Source organism: Natrix helvetica, assembly GCF_964273705.1.
Source record: "Natrix helvetica genome assembly, chromosome: W".
Classification (NCBI taxonomy): domain Eukaryota; kingdom Metazoa; phylum Chordata; class Lepidosauria; order Squamata; family Natricidae; genus Natrix; species Natrix helvetica.
Genome location: NC_138555.1, coordinates 60,383,306 through 60,410,141, shown reverse-complemented (window position 1 = coordinate 60,410,141; position 26,836 = coordinate 60,383,306). Strand labels below are relative to the sequence as shown.

Here is a 26,836-nt window from a genome sequence, read left to right as displayed (position 1 = left end):
CAAACAATTTGGTTTCAGAAAAAAATTATCCTGTAATCTGCAACTACTACATTGCAAAAACATATGGACTACACATCTTGATCAGGGCAAAGTAATAGATACAATTTACATAGACTTCTTTAAAGCCTTTGATTCAGTGATACACAACAAACTACTTTTAAAACGAAAATCTTATGGAATTTCTGGACTCTTACATAAATGGATAGCTGCCTTCCTATCAAACAGGCAACAAGTGGTCAAAAGAGGAAGCATTCTATTAAATCCTGTACCTGTTAACAGTGGTGTTCCCCAAGGCAGAGTTTTAGGACCAACACTCTTTATACTTTACATAAATGACCTTTGCGATCATATTAAAAGCAACTGCATTCTCTTCACTGATGATGTAAAACTATTCAACACCACCGACAATCCTACCACCCTTCAAAAAGACCTTGACTACATGTCAGATTGGTCAAACAAGTGGCAACTTCAAATCTCAACCAACAAATGCTCTGTCTTACACATTGGCCAAAAAAAATCAGAACATAAAATACAAGCTAGATGGACATGATCTTGTAGACAACCCGCACTCTGTCAAGGACCTTGGAGTACTCATTTCTAAAGATCTAAGTGCCAGAACCCACTGTAACAACATTGCCAAAATGGCATTAAGAGTTGTTAACCTAATCTTGCGTAGCTTCTTCTCTGGTAATATTGTACTACTAACTAGAGCATACCAAACATTTGCTAAACCAATTCTCAAATACAGCTCATCTGTCTGGAACCCGCACTGCATATCAGACATTAATACAATTGAGAGAGTCCAGAGATATTTCACGAGAAGAGTCCTCCATTCCTCTACCTGCAATAAAATACCATATGCCACCAGACTTGAAATTTTGGGCTTAGACAACTTAGAACTATGCCGCCTTCGGTCTGACCTAATTGTAGTACATAAAATTATCTGCTACAATGTCCTACCTGTCAATGACTACTTCAGCTTCAACCACAACAATACATGAGCAAACAACAGATACAAACTTAAGGTAAATCACTCCAAACTCGATTGCAGAAAATATGACTTCAGCAGGGACGTGCGGTCAGGGGAGGCAGGGGAGGCAGAGCCTCACCGCTCTCATCATGAAAAGAAAAAAAAGGGAAAAAGGAAAAGGGAAAAGCACACGTGGTCCGATTCCCTGCCTTCCTGAGTCAACATGAAGGGGACCGCAGAGCGCGATCTACCGGCTCGCGCTCCGCGGTCCCCCTCATGTTGACTCAGGAAGGCGGGGAATCGGACCATGTGTGCAGGAGGCTGAGGTAGCCTCAGCCTCCTGCACACGTGGTCCCATTCCCTGCCTTCCTGATGACGTCACCAGCCTCACCAGCCATAAACCTCACCGCACGTTACTGGACTTCAGCAATAGAGTGGTCAATGCCTGGAATGCACTACCTGACTGTGGTTTCTTCCCCAAACCCCCAAAACTTTAACCTTAGACTAGCTACTGTTGACCTCACCCCATTCCTAAGACGTCTGTAAGGTGTGTGCATAAGTGCACCAACGTGTCTACTGTCCCTGTCCTACCGTCCCTTTTTATTCCTATCCTTTTCATGTATTCAAAATGATGTTTATACTTTTATCTGTTATCTTATATATATGCTTGACAAAATAAATAAAAAAATACCGCAGAACATCAACCTGCCAAATACTTTGCAGAGTAATATGAATACGAGAACAATGTAGAACTCTAGAAAGAGTGCAGAGAAGAGCAACAAAGATGATTAGGGGACTGGAGACTAAAACATATGAAGAACGGTTGCAGGAACTGGGTATGTTTAGCTTAAGAGAAAGAAGGACTAGGGGAGACATGATAGCATTGTTCCAATATCTCAGGGGTTGCCACAAAGAAGAGGGAGTCAAACTATTCTCCAAGGCACCTGAGGGTAGAACAAGAAGCAATGGGTGGAAACGAATCAAGGAGAGAAGCAACTTAGAACTGAGGAGAAACTTCCTGCCAGTTAGAACAATTAATCAGTGGAACAGCTTGCCTCCAGAAGTTGTGAATGCCCCAACACTGGAAATCTTTAAGAAGATGTTGGATAGCCATCTGTCTGAAATGGTATAGGGTTTCCTGCCTAGGCAGGGGGTTGGACTAGAAGACCTCCAAGGTCCCTTCCAACTCTACTGTTGTATTGTATTGTATCTTGGAATCCTAATGGGCAGCCATTTAAATATGAGCCAGCAGTGTGCAACAACTGGCAAAAAAGCCAACACAGTTCTAGGCTGCATAAGAGGGATAGAATCAATATCACGTGAAGTGTTAATACCACTTTATAATGCCTTGGTAAGGCCACACTTGGAATACCACATTCAGTTTTGGTCGCCATGATGTAGAAAAGATGTGGAGACTCTAAAAATAGTGCAGAGAACAGCAACAAAGATTATTAGGGGACTGGAGGCTAAAACATGAATGGTTGTAGGAACTGGGTATGTTTAGCTTAAGAGAAAGAAGGACTAGGGGAGACATGATAGCAGTGTTCCAATATCTCAGGGGTTGCCACAAAGAAGAGGGAGTCAAACTATTCTCCAAGGCACCTGAGGACAGAACAAGAAGCAATGGGTGGAAACTAATCAAGGAGAGAAGCAACTTAGAACTGAGGAGAAATTTCCTGACAGTGAGAACAATTAATCAGTGGAACAGAAGTTGCCTCCAGAAGTTGTGAATGCCCCAACACTGGAAGTCTTTAAGAAGATGCTGGATAGCTATTTGTCTGAAACGGTATAGGGCCGTGATGGCGAACCTATGGCACGCGTGCCACAAGTGGCATGCGGAGCCATTTGTCAGGGCACGCGAGGCACTGCCCTGTCAGCTGGCCAGCGCGCATGCGCGCATGCGCGCGCTGGCCAGCTGAATTCACCTTTTTAAAAGCTATTTTTCGCCTTCCCCAGGCTCCAGAGGCTTTATAGGAGCCTGGGGAGGGCGAAAAGAGCTTCCCCTGCCCCCCCCCCCCGAGGCTTCAAGGACCGTCCGGAGGCTTCCCTGAAGCCTTCGGAGCGCTTAAAACCACCCTCCGAGCAAACCGGAGTGACTTCCGGGTTGCTCGGAGAGTCGTTTTAAGCGTTCCGAAGGCTTCAGGGACCGTCTGGACGGCGGAGGGAGGGGGGACTCTATAGCCTTCCTGCCATGTGTCCCGCACAGGAATCCGTCCCCTCAGGGCTTTGCGCGGGCATCGCAAGGATTAAGCCGAAAGGGGGGGGATGGGGAAAGCGAAGGGGGCTTTGTTGTCCTCCTTCTCCTCCTTTCCCCCTCCGGCTCGAACGCGGCGCCGGGGCCCAGCAGGCAGCGAACGAGTCGGAGCCTGCCGACTGGAGGAAGAGGGTGAGAGGCGGGTCCTGTGAACGGCGGCAGCAGCGGCGGCAATAGTCGCAACTCGGCGGCGGGCCGCCCCGGCTGGGAGACAAAGGAGGGGAAAGGCGGCAGGCAGCCGAGTTGCGACTATTGAGCGCGGCGCGGCGCCGCCTGGGGCCGGGATCGAGGCGGCTGCGCGGCCTGCCTGGCGTGGTGCGGCTAGAGGAGGAGGAGGAGGAGGCGAGGGCGGCGCGGCCGAGGCCTGACAGACTTCCCTTTGGCCGAGCCCGTCCTGGCGGCGGCGGTGGCGGCAGCAATGTGAAGGCCGGGCCCTGGCGAGTGCGCAGAGGCTGGGCGGAGTGGCGCAAGGACGCCGGACCCGAGGCGCCGCGTGGCGGAGGCGATCCGGGCCCGGGCGATGGAGACGCACATCTCGTGCCTGTTCAGGGACCGTCCCGAGGCTTCCCTGAAGCCTTCAGAGCGCTTAAAACGTGCATCCGAGCAACCCGGAAGTCACTTCCGGGTTGCTTGTAGGGTGGTTTTAAGCATTCCGAAGGCTTCAGGGAAGCCTCCGGACGGTCCCTGAAGCCTCCGGGGCCGGGGGAGGCTCTTTTCGCCCTCCCCAGGCTCCTATAAAGCCTCTGGAGCCTGGGGAGGGTGAAAAAAGCATGCAAAAATGGGTGCGTTGTGCGCGCATGCGCACTGTGGGGCGCGTTGCATTATGGGTGCGGCACGCCCGCACACGCCCCCCCGCGCTCCCACTTGTGGCACGTGAGCCAAAAAAGGTTCGCCATCGCTGGTATAGGGTTTCCTGCCTAGGCAGGGGGTTGGACTAGAAGACCTCCAAGGCCCCTTCCAACTCTACTATTGTATTGTATTGTATTGTATTATAGAATAGTGACATTACACAATCAGGAAAAAGCTGGAAATCTTTTACTGTTTGTATGCTCAAATAAATTCCTATTACCTTGATCGATCTCTTCCCTAGTATAAGGCCATAGGATTGCTGTCCTAATTAACTGCACATCTTATTTAAAGACAAAGTTTTTGAAACCATGCGTTCCTTTCGACCTGTCAGTCTCATGACGTACGAGCCGCAACGGCCAACCAGCGTGGAAAGAATGGGACGGCGGGCGTTGGCCGGTTGAAAAGGAGGGAGAGGTACTTCATGCGCCTTGGCAGGAAGTGGGAGTGCGTGAGCACGATGCATACGCACGAACGTTACGTGCTTGAAGGCGGGCTAAGGCCTGTCCAGTTAATCCGCCAGAAAATACAGTAGTGAATTGATGTCCCCCTCAGGGCAGTTGTGCGGGAGGCACGCTGTTTTGTATTTTATTTCCCTCCCCCCGACTGAGTCGCACTCCCTAAATCGTTTCGTTTTCGCTCGTTTAGTGGGCGCGCGCCCTTTCCCTACCCCTCCTCTCTTCCGCCGCCACAAGGAGTTATCTGTGAGGAGGGGGAGGGGAAGTTGTAGGGGAGAGTCGAGTAGCTTCCGCCGGGGGTGGGGCCTCGTCGCAGCTGAGAGAGAAATAAAGAGCGCGCGAAGGGAGAGACCGGCCGGGCAATTGAGCGGTGGGAGAGCGAGGTGGCGGTCACCGACTCCGTTTCTCTATTTCCTCCTTTCATTCCTAGCGTTACCTCGTTGCCACAATGGAACTCATTACTATCTTGGAGAAGACAGTGTCGCCAGGTAAAGGGGAAAGAGATGTTACAGACTCTTGGGGTGCAAGCATGAGGTCAGGAGGAGCTTGGGGGCAGGGAAGGCCATCTAGGTATAGGGCATATGTGACTCTAGGGAAGGCGTTTGCCGAAGCCGTTGTTCGGAAGGGAGGGAATGAATGATCAAGGGAGGTGTGGAAAGAGGCGAAGGAGGGAGCAATGGTCCCTCCCCTTGAGGATTCGGGGCCTTTGGAAGAGTCAGGCTCCCTCTCTGGCCTGGGGAATAAAGGAACCACCGAGTGCTTGGTTTGGGCCCCTTGCTTGGAGGGAAAGGAGGGGCAAGCGTGAATGTTATCATTTGTTGGGTGGGGAGTTTGAGAATCCCCTAGTTAGGCTGGCGAGGAAGTTGCCTTCGGCGTAAAATGGTCTTTTTTTAACGCTTACTGTATTGGTCGGGTCAGTTGATGAGCTTAATGGTGCACGTGTGTGGAAGAACGCTTTGGGCACAAGTGAATGGATTCGCTGCATGATACGAAAAGACAGGTGCTTCTTGAGGGTCGCTTTGCGTGGCATACGAGATAAGGGTTGAAGATTGGGGCAAATCGTCTCGTCGGAGATCTGCTTCCCAGATGTGCTGGCTTACATAGGGAACGGAAACTGACGGGAGAATAAGTGATGGCCTCGCGCGGTGCCAACCGTAAGACCAGTGCCTCCATGAGGGTAAATGCAGCGCACCCGTTGGGAAAGTTAAGGCCCGGTATTTATGTAGGTGGTTTTTCAGGTCCGGTGTACGCCAAAATCGGTGGCCTTGAGGTTGACTGTGATAGGTAATTGGGGGATTTGACAATGGGGCTGGAGACATACTGGTATGTTGACAAATGTTGAGTGCATGTCTCTCCCCCCCTCCCCCCCAAATCTTTAAAAACTATTTCGATAATTCGTTGACTATTCGAGTGAGGTTACGGTTATACTGTACTTGCAAAGTCCCCTAAGAAGTGTTTTTCTTCTTGACCCCCTCCCAACTTGTGTGGATCTGATTGATGGAAAATGAAGTTTGAGCCTCATGCTCATGCACGGGGCGGTGGAGGAACACTCCAAGGGGGTTGAAAAACTTCATATTCAGCATGGAGAGAATTGTTGGTGTACTTTAAGCAGAAAGAGCGGTTGAATAGCTGGAAAGAGGCAAGAACATTTTGGGGGTTATTGTTGGGCTGAAACTGAGATTTGGGGACCTCACTGCTACTCCTTGGTGTACTTTTCTCCCCCTCCCCCTGCAGACTGCACCGAGCTTGAAGCGGCTCAGAAGTTCCTGGAACAGGCAGCCATCGAGAACCTGGTAAGGGAAAACACAACAGTTGAGCTGAATTTGGGTGGGGTTTGCGAAAGTGCGGTATTTCCCGTGTGAAAAGACGCGCATCAGAGCGGGCCGAGCCGCCATATAGGGGCTCAGCCTAACGGAAGGCTTTTTCTTTTCTCTGTTTAGCAGGGGTTGGGCGAGAATGAAGTAGCCAATGGTAAAGCTCTCAGGAGTCGCTCCATCCAATCATGGGAGGGAAAAGGAAGGGGAGGACGGGTTGGACCCACCGCGCTGCACGCATGGAGGGAAAGTGGAGGAGGTGGATAGATTGGGCCTTCAGGGCCAGCCATGTGGGAAAGCCGGCATGTATAGTTAACCAAAGGCAAACGGCAGAAGGTTGTTTGGAACGGGCGCTTAAGCTCATAAGCATACCTACTAGGTTTCAGCTTTTTCTGCCTTCTTCCCTAAAGATTCTCTGGTTCTGTCTGCGAACTGTCCCCCATTTTCTGTACTTTTTCTGCTCTTCCATTTTTGTCAATTTCCCCTTTTCTTTGTTTTTGTGGTGTTTTTCATAGGTTTGAATAATTTATATCCAGCAGTTGCATGTCTGTCTGTCTGTCTGTCTGTCCATCCTTTTCTTCCTTCCTTGAACATTTTTTAAAACCTGGTTTGAAATACATTTTTTTTGTGTGAAATATTCCATTCATCTTTATACTGAAAAGGATTGAATTGGAGCAATATTAGTAGCTAAATAAAAGTTCTAAGCATTTCACCCATTATCTAGCGTAAGTACCAGAATAACATAAAAGTCTAGTGCTTAACAGTGAATGAAGTCTAATCCAGTATTTATGAAGGAGCCCTGTAGGTAACTCTTATATTTACCAAGTCAAGGTAGTCCTGGACCTATGACCCTAATTGAGCCCAAAATTTCCGTTGCTAAGGAAGACAGTTAAGTGAGCTTTCCTCCATTTTATGACCTTTCTTGCCACAGTTAAGTGAATCACTGTAGTTAAGTAAATAACACTGTTAAGTGATTCTGGCTTCCCCATTGATTTTGCTTGTCAGAAGGTCACAAAAGGTGATCACATGACCCTGGGACATTGCAACTGACATGCCAGTTGCCAAGTGGCTGAATTTTGATAATGTGACCATGGGGCTGCTGCAACAGAAATAAATGTGAAAAAAGGTCATAAGTCACTATTTTCAGTGCTGTTATAACTTTAAACTGCCACTAACTAAATGGTAAGTCGAGGACTACCTTGTATATTCATTGTAAGGTCTTAAAGGAAAATAGGAATACAAATGGACTAATTGCTTATGATGGTGACTTTTGCTGTTGATAATTGATTAGTCAATATATGCACATGTGTAGAAAAATAGAATATAATAAAATGTGTGATAACCTGTTAAACCATGGTGGTGCAGTGGTTAGAATAGTTTGATTCTCACTGGCTCAAGGTTGACTCAGCCTTCTATCCTTCTGAGGTCGGTAAAATGACCCAGATTGTTGAGGGCAATATGTTGACTCCCTTAGAGGACTGTAAAGCACTGAAGCAGTGTATAAATCTAAGTGCTATTGTTATTCAGGATGAACTTTTTGTATGGCATTTGTCAGAAGAGAGTATTGGTCAGTGGCTGGTCTTTAATCACATATTCTACAGCAATGGTGTCAAACTGATGGCTCGCAGGCTGGATGTATCACATACAGGCCACACCCACCCTGGCTCTGCAAAGGCAAAAAATGTCACTATACGTCATGTGACATCAGAGTACATACATTATCAGTAATAGATGTTGTAGTATCTTAGATTTTATATGGGTACTGGGGAAATTCTTTTCCTTTTTAATACTTAAATTGCAAGTTGACTATATTTTTAAAGGGTGTGGTGCACTTTTTCTGCACTGCAATAAGTAAATCAGATACAGAAGAATAAAAAATGACAATTGTATATTTGTTGTTAAACAGCTTATTTGTTTTCCTAATGCAATAATCTTTAACATTAGCATTTTTATATAGTATGATTGTTCCTTCCCTAAAAAGCTAAGTCAAAATTCTGGAATACTTTCATAAGATATTACAGTATTCATACTGCAGGATCCAATCTGGGTTGGTCACCAGAACCAGAGATTTTGTCTTACAAGCTTTTGGACTCATGCTGGAGCTCATCTTCAGGGAACTTCTCTCTACCAGAGTGTGCACTTCGGACTGTTCTGTGTGGTATTTAGAAGCCTAGAAATCACAGTTTATCGCAAGGCCACCAACACTCCACACATTCTGAATTTCAACAGCAAGCATCCGCTGTCACACAAAAAGACTTGCATCAGAACACTATATGGTAGGGTGAGAACCCACTGTAGTAGCCAGCAAGCCAAACAGCTGGAGAGCAGGTACCTACATGAACAATTCAGGCAGAATGGGTACCCACAATCATTTGTCACCAGATGTCTGCATAACATGGTGGGGAGAGAAAGGAAGAAACAAGGTACAAGACCAACCACATGTCACACCCTGCCATACATCAAAAACATTCCAGAAGCTATAGAACGCAGCTTCCGAGATCTGCAATTGGGCATCGCACACTGCCCAGAGGCTACCATACAAGGGCAAATTGTGCATTGTGACTATTGGAGGTGGGAGATACTTCCAATGTAATCTACTGGATCCCCTGCATGGATTGCCCCTGTGACTATGTAGGACAGATGGGGAGGAAGGTAGCCCCCAGATTGCAGGAAAACAAGTGAGCGGTCAGACAAGGATACCTGAACTCATTGTTGGCCTCACACTGCAGTGAACAAGGACATACATTCAATTTTGCAGCTACTAAGATTGTTGGATGAGCTGGCACAAAAGTAAAAAGTAAAAATACATTCAAATACATTGTCAGGCACATACGTTTTCAAATGAATTAAGCATCGGCCTTGACCAGAAAATAGAAAAAAACAATACTGGTTGATATTATAACATGTCTTGGCCTTAGAGATTCTTTGATAATTTATATGTTCTTAAAATGGACTGTGGTAATAAAGATTTCTGCAGAACAGTGTTTTGTAAAGTAAATGCTCAAATACTGATTATTTTATCAGTAAGTGTCCCACATGTTATGCTTATGCTTATCCTACTTTAGTTTACACTGTCTCTTGAGATTAATAACTATGTATGAGGTTTGGGCTATAGGAAAAAATTGGGAATGGATAAGCATCCATTTCACCCATTTCTTTGGCAGATATTAATTCCAGAATATGCGTTGTCATATTAAGGTGTAATTTTTACTTTTGTCCCTTGGTAGCGGAACAGTTTTGAAATCTGCAAAAAAATGCTGTAACATTTATTTGCATAACAGGCTGCTAAATTAAGGTTTGGTGACCTTGACAAGTTGCTTACCCCTTGTGGCTTGTCACTTACCATCATAAGAAAGAGATAAACTTTATAGTTACATTCATTGTCCCTTAATGTACATGTTCAAAGATAATAACATTTACAAAGTACATTGGACAGGAAAAAGTATGAGGTGCAGCAATTAGAAAATAAAATCTGCTACCTCTATGCTGTAAAGCTTTGAAGTGCACCCCTGATTAACTATCAAATACTTCTATATTTTTCTATACAAATTCTCTTTTCCCCATGCTTTTTATATTCATTGGTCAGCTTGGGGAAAAAGAAGAGACAGAATAAGTAGTCCTGCAACTTGCATGATCTAAATGGTATCTTTCCTACTTGTCCAAGCTTTTTTCTTGTGCCATTCTGACTATAGAGGAGGATAGAAGGGCAAAATATAAGAATATTCTGGACTTTATTAGGTAGTATGAAGAAAGTGATTATATGAAGTTGATAAGATGTGTTGGGATCAGTGCAAGAATTGAGGGACTAGTTTACAGGAGAAACTTGAAAAATTAGAATATTGTGCAAAAGTTCATTTATTTCAGTAATTCAACTTAAAAGGTGAAACTAATATATGAGACTCATTACATGCAAAGCAAGATAGTTCAAGCCGTGATTTGTCATAATTGTGATGATTATGGCTTACAGCTCATGAAAACCCCAAATCCACAATCTCAGAAAATTAGAATATTGCATGCAATCAATAAAACAAGGATTGTACATAGAACAATATCGGACCTCTGAAAAGGTACTTGGTGCTCCCAGCAGGCACCGGTACGCCTGTACCAGGGCGTACCGGTCATATCCCACCGCTGATTTGGTTAGATTTTTGAAGAGTCGTCCTAGCTAAAAGTGGTGTAGTTTGTTCATTGCAATAACTGAAAGATCATTTGCTAATCATACTGAATTTCTTTATTAGGTCATTTTTGCACATACAGAACTTATTTCACATCATTTGTCAAAATAACTGCCATAAGAAGTACTAGTAACGTCAAGTCCAGTGGTTCTCAACCTGTGGGTCGGGACCCCTTTGGGGGTCGAACGACCCTTTCACAGGGGTCGCCTAAGTCCATCGGAAAACACTTATTTTTGATGGTCTTAGGAACCGAGACACCAATTCTATGGTTGGGGGTCACCACAACATGAGGAACTGTATTAAAGGGTTGCGGGATTGGGAAGGTTGAGAACCACTGGTCTAGTCCTTTGATTTCCCCACCATCTTTTAAAGCAAAGCAAAGCAAAGTTTTAAGTATCTTATTCCTTCTGTCCAGCATTCAGATCAGCGTTACATACCGTATTATTCAGAGTATAAGATGCACCTTTTTCCCCCAAAAAAGAGGGTGAAAATCTGGGTGCGTCTTATACCATGAATACAGCATTTTTGGCCTCCTGAAGCCCCACCCTGGCGCATCCCGTTTTTCTAAAAAATGGACGTGCAGAGGGTTTGGGAGGCCTGCAAAGTGCTCCTGGGGGCTGGGAAGTGCAAAAATGAACGAAAAACCAGTCGTTTTTTTTCTCATTTTTGCCCTCCCCAAACCCCAGGAGCACTCTACAAGCCTCACAAAGCCTATGCATGCCCTGTTTTTTGGAAGAAACGGGGTGTGCAGAGGGTTTGGGAGGCCTGCACAGTGCAAACACTTTTTTTAAAACTTTACCTCTTCAAAATCTTGATGCATCTTATACTCCGGTGTGTCTTATAGTCTGAAAAATGCAGTATTCTATAGTCCTATTTTGCTGCTAGCCAAGAAAATCTGTATTCAGGTTCTGTAAGGAATAGCAGAGTAAGGTAAAGGAGTCCCTGCGGATTTTACTTGGCTAGCCGTGACCAAATTTAGGGGGAGGTGCTCATCTCTGTTTCAAGGCCATTGAGCCAGCGCTGTCTGAAGATATTTACACGTCATGTAGCCAGCATGTCTCAAACCTGGGCTGCTGGTTTTCCAGCTGACAAACCCAGTGTCTTAACTGCTGAGCCACCGTGCTGTTCCCATAGCAGAGTAACCACCAAATATTTAAAACTCTTCCTACGAAAACTTTATAAATGTGCTGCTGCTGGTCTGCGTTAATAAGCAACAACTGGATTTGAGGTCTAGAGCCGAGAGGCAGAAACATGTGCAGCTCAAATTAATTCCTGTACACTATATTAATGGGCTAATGTAATTTTTTGTCCCTCTTTAGTAACTTGTCTTTTTATTTTTCTTTCTCTGTTCTTGTTGCATTTGTATATAATAAACTGTGCTACCAATACAGCAAGGCAACATATAAAACCAAAGTTTCTGTGATACCTTCTAATTTGATATAGCTAATTAAAATCTTTATATTTCACAATGTTTGCATATAGTGATGATCATTCATTAACATGAAAGACAATTTGGCATTGCTGGAATATTGGTCAGAAATGTGGACATTGCAGTTCATACCAGAAGAGTCTTATGACCCAGGTGGTCAAGGCAAGGCAGGCCTCTAGAGATTTCTTTATTTCTCTTAACAAATGTTCCAGTCAACAGCCCTCCAACAAGTGGTAAGGCTCCACTCCCATGCTACCCTGAAGGCAGCTACCCTCAGTCTCCCAAACACAGCCTCAGTAGTACAAAGAAAGCCCACAGAGTAGGAGCACATTCACAGGGCAAGGTCCAGGGTTCCAAGTCCAATGAACAAGGCAGAGTCCAGGCACAAGACAAGGACAGTCCTCAGGACAAGAAACAGGTCCCAGGCAAGAAGCAGTTCCAAAGGCACAGAGAAGAAACTGCTAACTGCAGTCCACAAGAGAAGGGCTAAATCCAAACAAAAGGTGAAGAGCAATATTCCAAGTGAGGCAAGGCAAACAGCAATAGGCACAGGTGAAAGCTGGGGGAGTGTAAGCCAACGTAAACAATTGCTCCTGACAAAGACGAACTCCCCACTGCTTCTCCTTAAGTTACTCCCCTCCAGGTGTTCCTTGTGAGGAGGGATGGGGTGACCTCCTGAGTAGCCTTTCATCCCTTCTCTGGGCTTGCCTATGCTCCACTCTTATTGCCCTTGGATAAGTGGAGTAGGCAGCTAGCTGTTCCTCATCAGAGGAGATTGGCTGCCTATCAGTTCCACTGCTGGTCAGCAGCTTTTCCTCCCCTGTGTCTGTGCAGGCAGGCAGCTCTCCGTCTGGTTGACACCCCCCCCCCCCCCAAACAATGCCTGAGTGGCCCAGGACAGCATCATCTTCAGCCCCTGGCATCTCCAAACCTCCCAAAGGAGACATGCCTTCCCTGTCAGACAGTTCCAGTTCCAACTCCTCTTCCCCCAAACCAGGTTCTGATTGGGGCCATGGCACAGAGATTGAAGGAGCTGAATATGTACAGCCTGGAGGACAGAAGGGAAAGAGGGGGACAGGACTGAAACCTTTAAATATGTTACGGATGTGAATAAGGTTTTAGAAGTCAGTCTTTTCAATATTAAGCAAAAATCCAGAACATGGGCATAACCTCAAACTGACAGGAGGGAATTTCAAAAGTAATGTTAGAAAGTATTACTTCACAGAAAGTAGTAGAAACGTGGAACCAACTTCCAGCAGAGGTAGTGGGTCAATCATCAGTAACTAAGTTTAAACATGTTTGGGATAAACACATGTCCTAAAACTAAAATTAATGAATAAATATATCAAAAAGAAAAAAAACCTCAGGGCAGACTTGGTGGACCACTAGGTCTTTTTCTGCCGTCTGTTTTCTATGTTTCAAAATACAATTGGTGGATATTACACACACAGACATATAAATACCTTTGAGAATTGAATTTAAAGAAGTCAAGTTGGCTGTGTTTGTGGTTGCTATTCATCAGTTAAACACTTAGTTGTTCCGACCTCCTAGAGTTCTGTGTTAGCTTTGAAGTTTGAATATTTGAAAACAAGTACAGAATACCTTCCATTCAATTTAAAATGAGATGTAATGCTATACAAATGAAATTTATGAAGAAGACAGTACTATAATAGAGACCTGAAAGTAGTATATAAAGATAAGGAATTTAGTGTTACCTGGTGGTATGTGTGGATGAGGTATGTGTTGCCTGGATCAGAACTGAAAAATATTTTTGAGCTAAATAATCATAGATTTATATTTCTGCATTGACTGAAAAGAGAAATATGAGTTTTGGTTACTGATATTTCTTTCTTTACCAGCCTACTTTCCTTGTAGAACTGTCCAGAGTGCTGGCAAACCCAGGAAACAGCCAAGTTGCAAGAGTTGCAGCTGGTTTGCAGATCAAAAACTCTCTGACATCTAAAGATCCTGATGTAAAGACCCAACACCAACAGAGGTGGCTTGCAATTGATGCCAATGCTCGCAGAGAAGTAAAAAATTATGTATGTTAAAACTTAGCATTTCTAGTTTTTCTTCCTAGTCCTGCTTATTTATCAGTATGGATGTTTTTCAGTAGTAAATGCATCTACTGGATATCTTTATTTGAATACTGTTTCTTCAATTTACTTTTCTCTTCCTGTTTGTTCCCAAGCTGAGAAAAGTATCTCTTACAACCTCTAAAGGATGGGAGGTATCAGTGGTGGGTTGCAGGCGGTACGCCGCAGTACGGGAGTACCAGAGCTTGCCCGGAGCACTGGATACCGTTCCGGTACAGTGCTCCGGAGGGCCCGCCGGAGCTCCTTACCAGTCTTTTAAGTCTTCGGTGCTTCCACGCACGGACACGGCATGTACAGCATCTGCGTGATGCTCCGTTGAGCAGCTGGAGCGTCATGCAGGCGGTAAGATGCATGCACGTGCTGTGCGCATCCATGTGGACGACGCCAGGCCCGTTCCAACCGTACCGGTTGGAATGGGATCCAGAACCCACCACTGGGAGGTATGCCTTATTTTAGGAGTGATACAGTTCAATATTATGTTTTTGTTCAGCCTCAAAAATCGTACAGGAAGACACAACAGTCCATTACTTAGTGCTAACAGTATTGCAATTTTGTGATCTTGCCTACTGATAAGATGATCTTCTTATCTTCACAGGTTTTGCAAACCTTGGGTACAGAAACGTACAGGCCCAGCTCAGCATCACAGTGTGTTGCTGGCATCGCCTGTGCAGAGATCCCCATGAATCAGTGGCCTGAACTTATTCCTCAGCTAGTAGCCAATGTTACAAATCAACACAGCACAGAGCATATGAAAGAATCGACATTGGAAGCCATTGGCTATATTTGTCAGGATATTGTAAGTGTTGCCTTCAACATACTGTTCAAATGATGCTGCTCTTTCCTCTTGTACTTGTTATCCTCCTGCTCTCAATGGCCTACTTTGAATCAAACACTCTACAATGGTTTCAATCCCCAATTTTGTTAACAGAGTCAGGGAGCAGTGCACAATTGTACTGTTCCTAAACATGTTCTAATTTTTTCTCACAAGATTGTAGCTGATTACAAATTGAGTATTAGAGGCTTGATCTGTCAAGCCAACTGGAGATCCTAGCATTTGTTCTCCTGAAGTATAACTATGCGTAAATACTGTTGTTTGAGGGAACAAAGTAAATTAAGTCTTGCAGCTTCAGGCAGGAAGCATGTGCAGAGCAAGAAAAATAAGCCACCAGTTTTTTGCCCAGTTTTTCTATCATTAATTCTACTCTGACTCTGATAAATGCAAATTAATTTCATGGAATTGTGCATCTACCCTTGGAAGAGATTCAAAAATTCTGAAGTATACAGTACTTTGGTAGGTTCCATCTAGCCCGCCTATCTCTGCTGGAGGCTGGAACAGAGGACTAAATTCAAATTAGCCCTTGAATTCATCTTTCTGTGCCCAAAAAACATGCAATTCCCAGAAAGTAAAATACTCAGTGACTGACATGAGGTGTGGTGATAAACTCTTCTATTCTACTTGGGAATGCTTGGGTTTCTCAATTTAGACAACATTCTAGGGTTCTCTTTTGACCTGGTTGTGCATTTCATGGGAATCCAGGCATAGTTTACAGTATTTTTTTTCAGGATCCAGAACAGCTTCAGGATAAATCCAATGAGATTTTGACTGCCATTATCCAGGGCATGAGGAAAGAAGAGCCAAGTAATAATGTGAAATTAGCGGCTACTAATGCACTCTTGAACTCTTTGGAATTTACCAAAGCGAACTTTGACAAAGAGGTAAGTGGTCACATTTGGGGTATGAGGAAAAACATGGGTTGAAAAGGAAACCAATAGAATAATAATAAATCCATTGTCTGTGATGAAAAGTCATGTACCACACTGAGTTCTGATGCACTCCCATTTTGGTTGAGACTTGGATTTGTATGTGTTTAGAACTTGCTTTGAAAAACTTGCTCCTTTTGTACTATTCAAGTCAGAATAGTAAAAGCAGCATACATCTAACCATGTCTTAATTTTCAGTGACTCATCTCTGACTACATACAGGATACTGATAGCATAGGTTATCTTCTTGTATGCCCCTGTTTGGAGATAAGTTTAATATATAGGGAATTAAACATTAGGGTATATAGTGTCCGCAATTTGTTTCCTAGGTAATATTTTTTATTATACCAAATTTGTACTTTTGAGTCTTGGGATGTGATATTACCAGTAGATCATTTCCTGCCATGGAATATGCATAACCTATTCAATTGGCTTTGTAGCATTTTTCTGATCTATTTCAAGCTACAGCCAGTTGTATTGTTTTTATGAATAAAATCAATAATGTTTGCACAAGTGTCCAATGACCAGTTCATGATAGTGAATCAGTATGTGGCAGGTATCCTAGAATCAATATGGGCATGGTGGGAATATCTAGAGAATAATTTGATGAGGATCCAGCTTCAGTGTTTTCTCTGAAGTGCTGATAACACACTAGATCTTGGTTTTTCTCTAATTGGAAGCAATATTAATAGTTTAATTAGATTAATTGCTACCTACAAAAGAAAGTATTCAAATGTAATGAGTGTAACGAGCAAGACCCAAACATTTTGCATATAAAAATGTAAGCCCTACTATAGGTATAGTATAAGTATAAATCTTTATTACGGTCAAAGACCAGCAATACACATTACTTTGTACAATATATTAAGTACTGATATTAAAATATAATTAAAAAGTATTGACGTTAAAAGTGGATAATAATATACATGTTCTCAAATTGTTCGGCTCACTCCCTGGTTTACATGGGTAAAAAGCCAATAAGTATGGGAGTAAATACAATGGTCCAGAAATTGTTAGAGATATGTCCAAATAATTGGTACAAGATGACAACTATACTTCTGTAACCAATTTTTTTCTTGTGGACATTGCAGCAACACAGAATTTTGCCAGTGCATATGTGGTAGCCGGGTTTGTGTCCTGGAGGATAAAGCCTACATAAAAATTGTGTATCCTCCCTGGCAATCTCTCTAATAAGGGGAGAATAAATGCAGACCTACAAACTCTGTATAGCTCACAGTGTAATAGAACATGTGAGATATCTTCAACTTCTCCTTTACCACATATACAAACCCGTTCTGCTATTGGTGTTCTTTTATACCTGCCCTGGAGGAGTGCTGAAGGAAGAATTTTAAATCTGGCTCTGAAGAGAGCTATTCTTTGTTTTGGGAAGATCAGGTCATTTAGATATCTTGCCGATTCCCACACTCCCTGTTTGATTCTGTCCCTACAGTGGAGAGGCAACCTATTTAGTTCTTCTTGGAACTCCATGTCCTTCATTCTATTGGTTACTACTTGCTTTGCTTGGTCAAAGTCTAGAGACATTAAGAATACCGGTGAGAGCCCATAAGACCCCAGCTTGTGATCAATTGCCTGTTTCCAGGGGAAGGGGAAGTTGTCAGTCAACACTAGTGGGGACAGTCCCTCTGGAAAGAAATGCATTTTAAGCCAATGAATGATCATCATCTTCCAGGCTCTTACCTGAATTTGAGACATGCCTGTCTCAATTCTTAACTGGGCATTTGGAGTTCCTTTGGGTGCAGCTAAGATGGCTCGCAGGAATTCGGTTTGTATGGTTTCTAGCAAGTCTTTCTTTGCAAGGATTCCTGTTTGTGCCCCATATAGAATTTGCGCCAATGTTTTGGCCTCAAAAAGTTTTAAGGCAGCAGGTACTAACTGCCTTCTGCCTGTGTAAAAGAAGTGTTTAATTGCGTTTGAGGACCTATTGGCTGCTTGCAATGTATGATCCAGGTGTGCCTTCCATGTCCCTTGCGAGTGGAAAACCACCCCAAGGTATCTAAATGTTCTAACCTGTTCCAAACTATGTCCTTCTATTTTCCAGGCATATTGGCTAGGTCTTGTAGCAAAAACTAAAACTTTTGATTTATCAAAGTTAAGGACCAGCTTGTTTTGCCTGCAATAGCTTAGTGTTGCCCTAATTGCTCTCTTCAGTCCTACAGGAGTTTGTGAAATGATAGCGGCATCATCAGCATATAAGAGAATTGGAATTTTGCATTGTGCTAGGTTAGGACAGTGGTGGGCAACCTTTTTTTTCAACTGAGCCAAATCTCGCCAAAACCACGATTGAAATTTATTTTGAGAGCCACATTTTTAAAACCGAAAATACATAGGATGGTACACTGTTTTTAGTTTCAATAAACTCTGGCATTTGAAGCACGCAAGTCTTAAAGCTGTCAAGTTACAAGATCCTTGCACCCCTAACCCTTTAGAAAAAAAAAACCCAGGGGTCTTCAAACCTGACAGCTTGAAGACTTGTGGACTTCAACTCCCAGAATTCTGAGAATTGAAGTCCACCAAGGGCATCAATCATATTAGCCCAGGGATCTGCAAAATTGGCTCTTAAGACTGGTGGACTTCAATTCCCAGAATTCTGAGAATTGAAGTCCACCAGTCTTAAAACAGCCAACTTTGCAGACCCCTGTGTTAGCCCAAAGCCTGGTGCTGGGCCTTGCTCCCCCATTGGTGGAGCCCCAAGAAGCGAGGAGGGAGAAAAAGAGACGGAGGCCAAGGAGCTCCTCCCCCCCCCCCCCCAGCAAAAATCTAACCGGGGAGCCGGGCAGTGGCAAATTAGCCAATCATGCGAGGAAAGCGAGGTCTGACCGGGTGGGCAGCGAAACTCCAGGGCTCTCTCTTCTAATTCCCCGTGAAAACTGTTGCCTCTGAAGCGTTTGCTCTACTGTTTGAACCTTTAAGCGTCCCTTTCCCTTTTTTCTTTTCAACCCACAATGATTAGGGAGGATCCTGAAGTCGGGCGGGGACGAGAAGCGAGGAGGCAGAAAAAGAAACGCTCCGTTTCTTTTTCTGCCTCCTCGCTTCTCATCCCCGCCCGACTTCAGGATCCTCCCTAATCATTGTGGGTTGAAAAGAAAAAAGGGAAAGGGGTGTTTGTTTTGAAGTGCCCGAGAGGAGGGAGGGGAGCGGGCACTTCAAAACAAGCGCCCCTTTCCCTTTTTTCTTTTCGATCCACAATGATTAGGGAGGATAATAATCCGGCACACAGAAGAGCCGCATTAAAATGTGTAAAGAGCCGCTTGTGGCTCGCGAGCCGCGGCTTGCCGACCACTGGGTTAGGAGGATGGAAATCAGGGTTCTGTAAGAGATCAATCAGGGGATTAATATAGAAGTTAAAGAGGGAGGGGGACAGGATGCAACCCTGCCGTACCCCTTTTTGTACCCTTTCTGGGCCCGTTAAAGTCCCTTGGGGATTGTACCTCACTTTCAAGGTGGAATTGGCATACAATTTTTGTATGAGAAAGAGGAGGCGTTTATCGATAGTGGTGCATTTTAGTTTCTCCCAGAGGGTGATCCTGGATATTGAATCAAAGGCCTGCGTAAAACCAAGGAAGGCCACAAAAAGAGAGGATTTTTTTTATATGTGTATTTTTGTACTAAATGGTGGAGTACCAAGATATGATCCACCATAGATCTTCCTTCTCTAAAACCAGCTTGTTTGTCTTTGATTATCCCCCCTGAAATTAGCCAATCCTGAAGTTTATAGTTTCGGTGTTTGGCATACAGTTTACTAATAACGCTCAGAAGACTAATGGGTCTATAATTGCCTGGGTCGTTTCTATTACCTTTTTTATAAATTGGTATGATAATTGCTACTCCCCAATCTCTAGGCATATGGCCTGTTTTTATCTATAAATGTAAACAGAGATGCTAAAAGTGGAGCCCACCAACTGGCGTTCTTTTTGATTATTTCTGGCAGGACATTATCAGCACCAGGTGCCTTATTAGCCTTTAGGGCTCCGGTCAACTGGGATATCTCTTCTGGTGTAACAGGGGGCCAGTAAGGAGTTTGGTCTAAACTAGTTTGGCTCTCCTTGGTTACATAGTCAGGGTCTGTATATAGCTCCCTAAAATATTCTTCCCAGGCATGAATCGGTACCTGATTGGTTGGGGGTAGGGGAGGTTTCACCAATCCTCTGGTGATGTACCAAAAAAGGGATGTAATTAGTCTATGCCAAGACTCCTTCAGATCCACACTTTTATTTTCTTTTAAAAGGTTCTTATATTGTACTTTCAACTGCTTTAAGTAGTGAGTGTGATCCTCAAAAGGGGCATTTTTACTTTTCCTGACTCCATATTATATATCCTTTTCAGTTGCATGCAATCTCTATCGAACCATTTTTTATTCTTTGAGACCGGCCTTTTGGAGTGAGCTGGTGTTCTGTTAATAAGAACCGAATTCACATTTAAAATTAAAGTTTCAAACCCCTCTAAGAAAGATCCTCCAAACATATTCCTTAGTAGAGATGTACATAGCTCTATGGTTTCTGGAGCTAACATTCATTTGGTAACTTCCTTAGCATTTTTCTCATTCCATTTAATTTTTACCTGGGTATTTTGACTCTAACCTGGGTAGGTAGGCTGTGCCTGCCCTTAGAGATTTCTGGTGTAATGTGAGAGTAAGGAGTATTGCATTATGATCGCTTTCCAGTCGCAAGTCTCCCTCCATCTTCTGTAAGAACTTCAGGAGGTCATATGATATTATCCAGTAATCAACTGTGGATTTTTTTCCTGCTCCCCGATAAGTGTATTCTGCTGGATAGTCGCCCCATGTGGACGCATTAAGGATACAAAGATCCAAACGTACAGTCATCTGTCTTACACACAAACCTGCCTGATTTGCTTTAGGGTCTTTAAATTGTCTGGAATGCAGGGATTCTCCTGTTACATTCTCATCATAGTGGATCTTAAATTGATTAAATAATGCTTGATCATTTGGTCCCATTCTAGCATTTAAGTCCCTCCCTATAATTATTGCTGCTTTGTGGTATTTGTCTGAGCAGCCAAGAATAAAATCTTCTATGCTGTCCCAAATGTTGTTGATCACATTATTCTTATTAAGCGGAGGAATATAGATATTAAAAAGCAATATCTCCACCTGTTTAAATAAGAGTAAGGTAGTTACAACCCATGGCTGGAAAGGTGGCAGTGATACACATTTAAATTGCAAGAATGTATTAACTAATGTCACAATAGCCCCTTTAGCTCCCCCCCCCCCAACTTGCTTGGGACAGCCGGGATTGAGTTAACCCAATAACCATCTAACTCAGTGCTTCTCAATTATTTTCTGTCATGCCCCCCCTAGGAAGAAGAAAACATTTCGCCCCCCCCCCCCCCCCGCGCGACTGTAAATAGTATCATTTGTCTATAAAATTGTTATAAGTACACCTCTGCATAACATAGCACACCGGTCTTTCCTCGTCTCCCACCGTAGTCACATGCTTTCTTTCCTCTTTCCCTCTTACTTGTCTATCCTTCCTTCCACCCTCCCTTCCTCCTTCCCTTCCTTCCTGCCTCCCTTCCAGTTCCCTCCTTCCTCTTTCCCCCTGCCTGCCTGCCTTCTTTCCCTCCTGCTTATCTATGCTTTCTTCTTTCCTTGTACCTCCCTCCCTCCTGCCTGCCTGCCTTCTTTCCTCTTTCCCTATCCTCCTATCCTTCCTTTCTCCCTCCCTCCTTCCCTGCCTCCCTTCCAGTTCCATTCTTCCCTCCTTCCTTCTGCCTCCTTCCTGCCTGCTTGCCTTCTTTCCTCTTTCCCTCCGGCGTGTCTGCTTTTCTTTCCTTCCTTCCACCTCCCTTCTGCCCTCCTGCTTTCTTTCCTCTTTCCCTCTTGCTTGTCTATCCTTACTCCCTCCTCCCCTTCTTCCCTCCCTCCCTGCCAGCAGCTCCTCCAGCATCCCAGCTGGAAGCAGCAGCACAACAGTCGCCGTTACCAGGGGCGAAGGGGTGGCGGTGGCAAGATCGGGCGACCACCGCCCCTTTGTCCCTTCCCCAACAGCGGCTGTTGCGCTTCCGCTTCCAGACGGAATGCTGGCGGTGGAGCTGCTGGCGGGGAGGCGAGCTACGCGGTGGCGAAGACGGGCGGTCCCATGCTTCCCTCCCTCCCACCCCCGCCCGAGCAGGCTTCTTGCACAGCTCCAGCCCGCGGCTCCAATGAAAATCCACAGTCCGAAGTGCTGCCACTTCCAGGCGGGATATATTATGCCTCGCCCACGCCTTCGCCGCTGTTGCACCCAGATGGAAAGGGAGCCTTCGCGCCCCCCCAGGGGGGCGCGCCCCACTATTTGAGAACCACTGATCTAACTGAATCTCTGTGGAGGCCCAGGTTTCCTGTAAGAAGAGGATGTCAAATTGTGATATATAGTCAAAAAAGAGTTGGTCTTTTGATGGAACAGACCAACCCCCCTATATTCCAGGTTATAAGGGAAAGTGGGTTATCTTTGCCCTACTATAGGTCTCATATATTGATTGTGCTAAAGTCTAATGAAACACTGGTAATCTTCGTAGAGTTTGTCGCTACAATCACCTTTAGGCGAGATGGGTGGCACTTTAATAAATAAACAGCGGATACCTTCTTTGGCAATAAGGATTTACTGTGCTGTAAAACCATTTTAAAGTTATACATATTGAATGCTATTTAGCACTCCATAAGTAGCTTTTAGTCAACAGAATAACAGTTGTCTAACTCTTAATAAAATACCCATCATATTAAGAAGTATTCTATATCTATCCATCTCTTGCCCTTTTTAGAATTTCAACTCTTATTGACTTTTTGGTAAATCTTTCATACTGCCCCCTTGGGATCTTGTAACTCGGGTGTCAAACTCAAGGCCCGGGGGCTGGACCCAGCCCACAGGGTGCTTAGATCCGGCCCACGGGGCCGCCTTGGAAACAGTGAAAGACTGGCCTGCGGTGCCTTTGCCAGTGAAAACTGAGCTCACGAGGGCCACAGGCGGCTCACTGGAGCTCCGTTTTCACTGGCAGAGGGTTGCAGGAGGCCGTCGCAGCCCAAAACAGAGCTCGGGAGCTCGTTTTTGCTGGCAGAGCGCTCGGGCCGCCACAGCCGCCCCCGACATGAGTGACGTTGAGCTGGCCACGGCCATCCTGGCCACGGCCACCTTGCCCCCCCCCCGCCCCCCCAGGTCAAACACAACCCTGATGCGGTCCTCAATGAAATTGAGTTTGACACCCCTGTTGTAACTCCTTACATCGCACTTATTTAATCTAAGTATTTCATCTGCCTCAACACCTATCTCTTGCTGTTGGATCTTTAGAGCACCCATCTGTAATTCTTTCTTCATTTTTGGGAGATCTTTCTCTTTATTCTCTTCTATATTTTGAACTCTTAAAGAGTAATCTATCTGTTCCGTTTTAAGAATTATTACTATTTCTTCCATATCTTTATCTGCTTGTATCATTTTTTATTTGTCTCCTCTATTCTTTCCTCAGCTCCTTCTGGTTTCTCCTCTGTTTTCTGCATTTTTGTTCATCTTTTATTGTCATTTGCTGGGGGGTTTCTAGTCTCACATCTGTATCCTGCATCAGTTCCATAATCTCCCTATGATTCCTTGTCATATCTTCCTGAATACATTGAAACATCAATAATATTTCTTTATGAACTCTGTTTTCCCCTGTTGAAACATTTTGTAATAATTTAATAGGCTGATAGCTGCTCAATATTCCACCAAGATTCCAATATCCCAATTGCCCAGAAACACCAAAAATGCCAGTATTACTAGAGTTTACTCAGTCCCGTGACTGCTCCTCAAAATCCCCTAAATTTATAGTCCTTAGAATTTTCCAATTTGCACCCTCTAAATTATCCAAATTTTTAAGTCTTGTTTAATTTTTCTTCTTTCACCTTGTAAAGTGTTCTATCAAATAGTACTAATAATTCAAATTGGCCCACCAGATTTCCCCAAATGTCTTTAATCCGCAGAATCAAATATTCAGTTTCAAGGATGTTTCTTGTTAATTATAGTCCACCTTGCCTTAAAAATCTTCAAAAGGCTCACTAAATACTTCAAAGCAGCCAAGACACCAGTAGATATGGAACCAGACTAAAAGGCCTTCCAGGTGTTGTTTGCCTTTCACTATTTCCTTTCTTCTCTTTGTTTTTCTTGTGTTATCAATTATTCCTCACATGCGAAGGTCTTTTCCCACCGTGTACTAATATTGTTTTGTTTGTTTGTTTTTATTGGATTTATATGCCACCCTTCTCCCAAAGGACTCAGGGCGGCATACAACATTAAAAAACACACATCCCAAAAGTTAAAAAGAAATTAAATATATATCAAAAAAAACCAAATCGAATTTATGGAACAATACATTTAAAAAATGAGTTAAAATTAACAGGCCAGGCCGGCTTGCTGGAAAAGCCAACTTTTTAGGGCGCGTCGGAAGGACTGGAGGTCAGGGATTATGCGAAGCTACGGGGGCAGCTCATTCCAGAGGGAAGGCGCTCCCACAGAGAAGGCTCTCCCCCTGGGGGTCACCAGCCGACACTGTCTGGCCGACGGCACCCTGAGGAGGCCAACTCTGTGGGATCGTACTGGACGGTGGGAGGCTACTGGTGGCAGTAAGTGGTCTCGCAGGTACCCTGGGCCTAAGCCATGGAGTGCTTTAAAGGTCATAATTAATACCTTGAATCGCACCCGGAAAACAACCAGCAACCAGTGCAGGCCGCCTAAAAGGGGTGTAACATGGGAGCACCTACATACCCCCATGACAACCCGCGCGGCCGCATTCTGGACCAGCTGAAGCCTCCGGGTGCTCTTCAAGGGCAGCCCCATGTAGAGAGCATTGCAGTAGTCCAGGCGAGAAAGGACGAGGGCATGAGTGACTGTGCACAGAGCATCCCGATCCAGGAAGGGGCGCAACTGACGTACCAGGCAAACCTGGTAAAAGCCCCCCCTGGTCACAGCCGTCAGGTGTTCTTCTAAACTAAGCCGCATATCCAGGAGGACTCCCAGATTGCGAGCCTTCTCTGAGGGGGCTAAAATTTCTCCCCCTATTGTCAAAGATGGAACAAGATGTACAAATCGGGATGACGGAAACCACAGCCACTCAGTCTTGGAGGGATTAAGCTTGAGCCTGTTCTTCCCCATCCAGATCCGCACAGCCTCCAGGCATCGGGACATCACGTTGAGGGCATCGTTTGGGTGGTTTGGGGTAGAGATGAAAAGTTGGGTATCATCAGCATATTGATGATACCGTACCCCAAAACCACGGATGATCTTGCCCAGCGATTTCATGTACATGTTGAACAGGAGGGGTGAGAGAACCGACCCCTGGGGCACCCCACAAGTGACGCGCCTGGGGGTCGATCTCTGACCTCCAGTCAACACAAACTGCGACCGATCCGACAGGTAGGAGAACCACAGTAAAACGGTGCCCCCCCACTCCCAACCCCCCGAGTCGTCGCAGTAGGATACCATGGTCGATGGTATCGAAAGCCGACGAGAGGTCTAATAGGACCAGGACAGAGGAACAGCCCCTGTCCCGTGCCCGCCAGAGATCATCCACCAACATGACAAATGCTGTCTCCGTGCTGTACAAGGGCCTGAAACCCGACTGAAACGGATCCAGGTAGACAGCTTCATCCAGGTACTGGGGAAGCTGACGTGCTACCACACTCTCGACAGCCTTTGCTACAAAGCGAAGGTTGGAGACCGGACGATAGTCGGCGAAAGAAGCTGGGTCCAGGGAAGGCTTCTTGAGGAGGGGCCTCACCACCGCCTCCTTCAAGGCGGTGGGAAAGAACCCCTCTCTCAATGAAGCGTTGGTAATCGCCTGGAGCCAGCCTCGTGTCACCTCCCAGGAAGCCGAAATTAACCAAGAGGGACACAGGTCCAGCACACAAGTGGCCGCACTGAGTCAAACTCATCCCAGATTGTCTCCTCAAGATTCATCCCCATCGATTCGCCCAAATCTACCCAGTCAGAGTCCAAGCCTGTCCCGGATCTGAGCGATTTTATCCTGCAGATACTGAACAAATTCTTCAGCCCTACCCTGCAAGGGGTCTTCCCCAGTTCCTTGGTTAAGTAAGGAGCGGGTCACCCTAAACAGGGCGGCTGGGCGGTTATCTGCGGACACGATAAGAGCGGAAAAATGTTGCCGCTTTGCCGCTTCTATCGCCACTAAGTAGAATTTAATATGAATTCTTACTAGTGTTCGATCAGATTCGGACCGGCTGGCCCTCCAGCCACTCTCTAGGTGTCTTTTCTGGCGTTTCATCTCCCGGAGCTCCTCGGTAAACCAGGGAGCCACCCGGGATCGACACTGGGTCAGAGGCCACAAAGGCACAACGCGATCCAAGGCCCCAGCGGCCGCCCTATCCCAGGCTTTCACTAGGGCTTCGGTCGAGTTGTGAGCAAGGCATTCAGGAAAAGTCCCAAGCTCCATCAGGAACCTTTCGGGGTCCATCAGGTGTCTGGGGCGGAACCATCAAGTCGGTTCCGCCTCCCTGCGGCGAGGGGTAGCGGTATGGAAGTCAAGCCTGATGAGGAAATGATCGGACCATGACAAGGGTTGAATAGAAATATCCCCTAAATCTAGATCATTCATCCACTGCCCAGAGACAAAAATCAGGTCGAGCGTGTGTCCCCCATTATGGGTGGGGTCTTGAATTAACTGAGTTAGGTCTATAGCTGTCATGGAAGCCATGAACTCCCGAGCTGACTCGGATGTCTCACCAATGGAAGGCAGATTGAAATCAGGACCATGAGCCTGGGGAAATCAACCGCCAATCCAGCTAACACATCTAGAAGCTCCGGCAGGGCTGGTGAAACGTAGCAGGGAGACAGGTACGTAACAAAAAGGCCCACCTGAGCTCCAAGGCCCCACTTTACAAAGAGGGACTCACACCCGCCTATCTGAGGCACAGTGACCTCCTGAGGTCTGAGACTTTCCCTAATCACCACCACCACCACCCTGCCTCTGCCCTGGGCTCTCGGCTGGTGAAACGTCCGGAAGCCTGGTGGGCATAGTTCGCTAAGGGGCACACA

General features: G+C 45.2%; 1 protein-coding gene across 3 annotated transcripts in view; it reads left to right on the top strand.

Annotated features, from left to right (window-relative positions):
* Positions 1-4,898: 4,898 nt before the first annotated feature.
* Positions 4,899-26,836, top strand: part of LOC309400678 (importin subunit beta-1-like) — a gene marked incomplete at its 3' end in the record, with an annotated part of 160,078 nt that continues 138,140 nt past the window's right edge. For 2 of the 3 annotated variants that reach the window (XM_081969275.1, XM_081969274.1), the window contains exons 1-5: positions 4,899-5,016; positions 6,263-6,321; positions 13,806-13,988; positions 14,638-14,838; positions 15,606-15,758. In XM_081969275.1, coding sequence (XP_081825401.1) covers positions 4,977-5,016; positions 6,263-6,321; positions 13,806-13,988; positions 14,638-14,838; positions 15,606-15,758 — 636 coding nt within the window. In that variant the 5' untranslated portion in view covers positions 4,899-4,976. Of the gene's footprint in view, positions 5,017-5,237; positions 5,706-6,262; positions 6,322-13,805; positions 13,989-14,637; positions 14,839-15,605; positions 15,759-26,836 lie in introns of those variants that run through there. The other variant, XM_081969276.1, reaches the window with a different exon arrangement.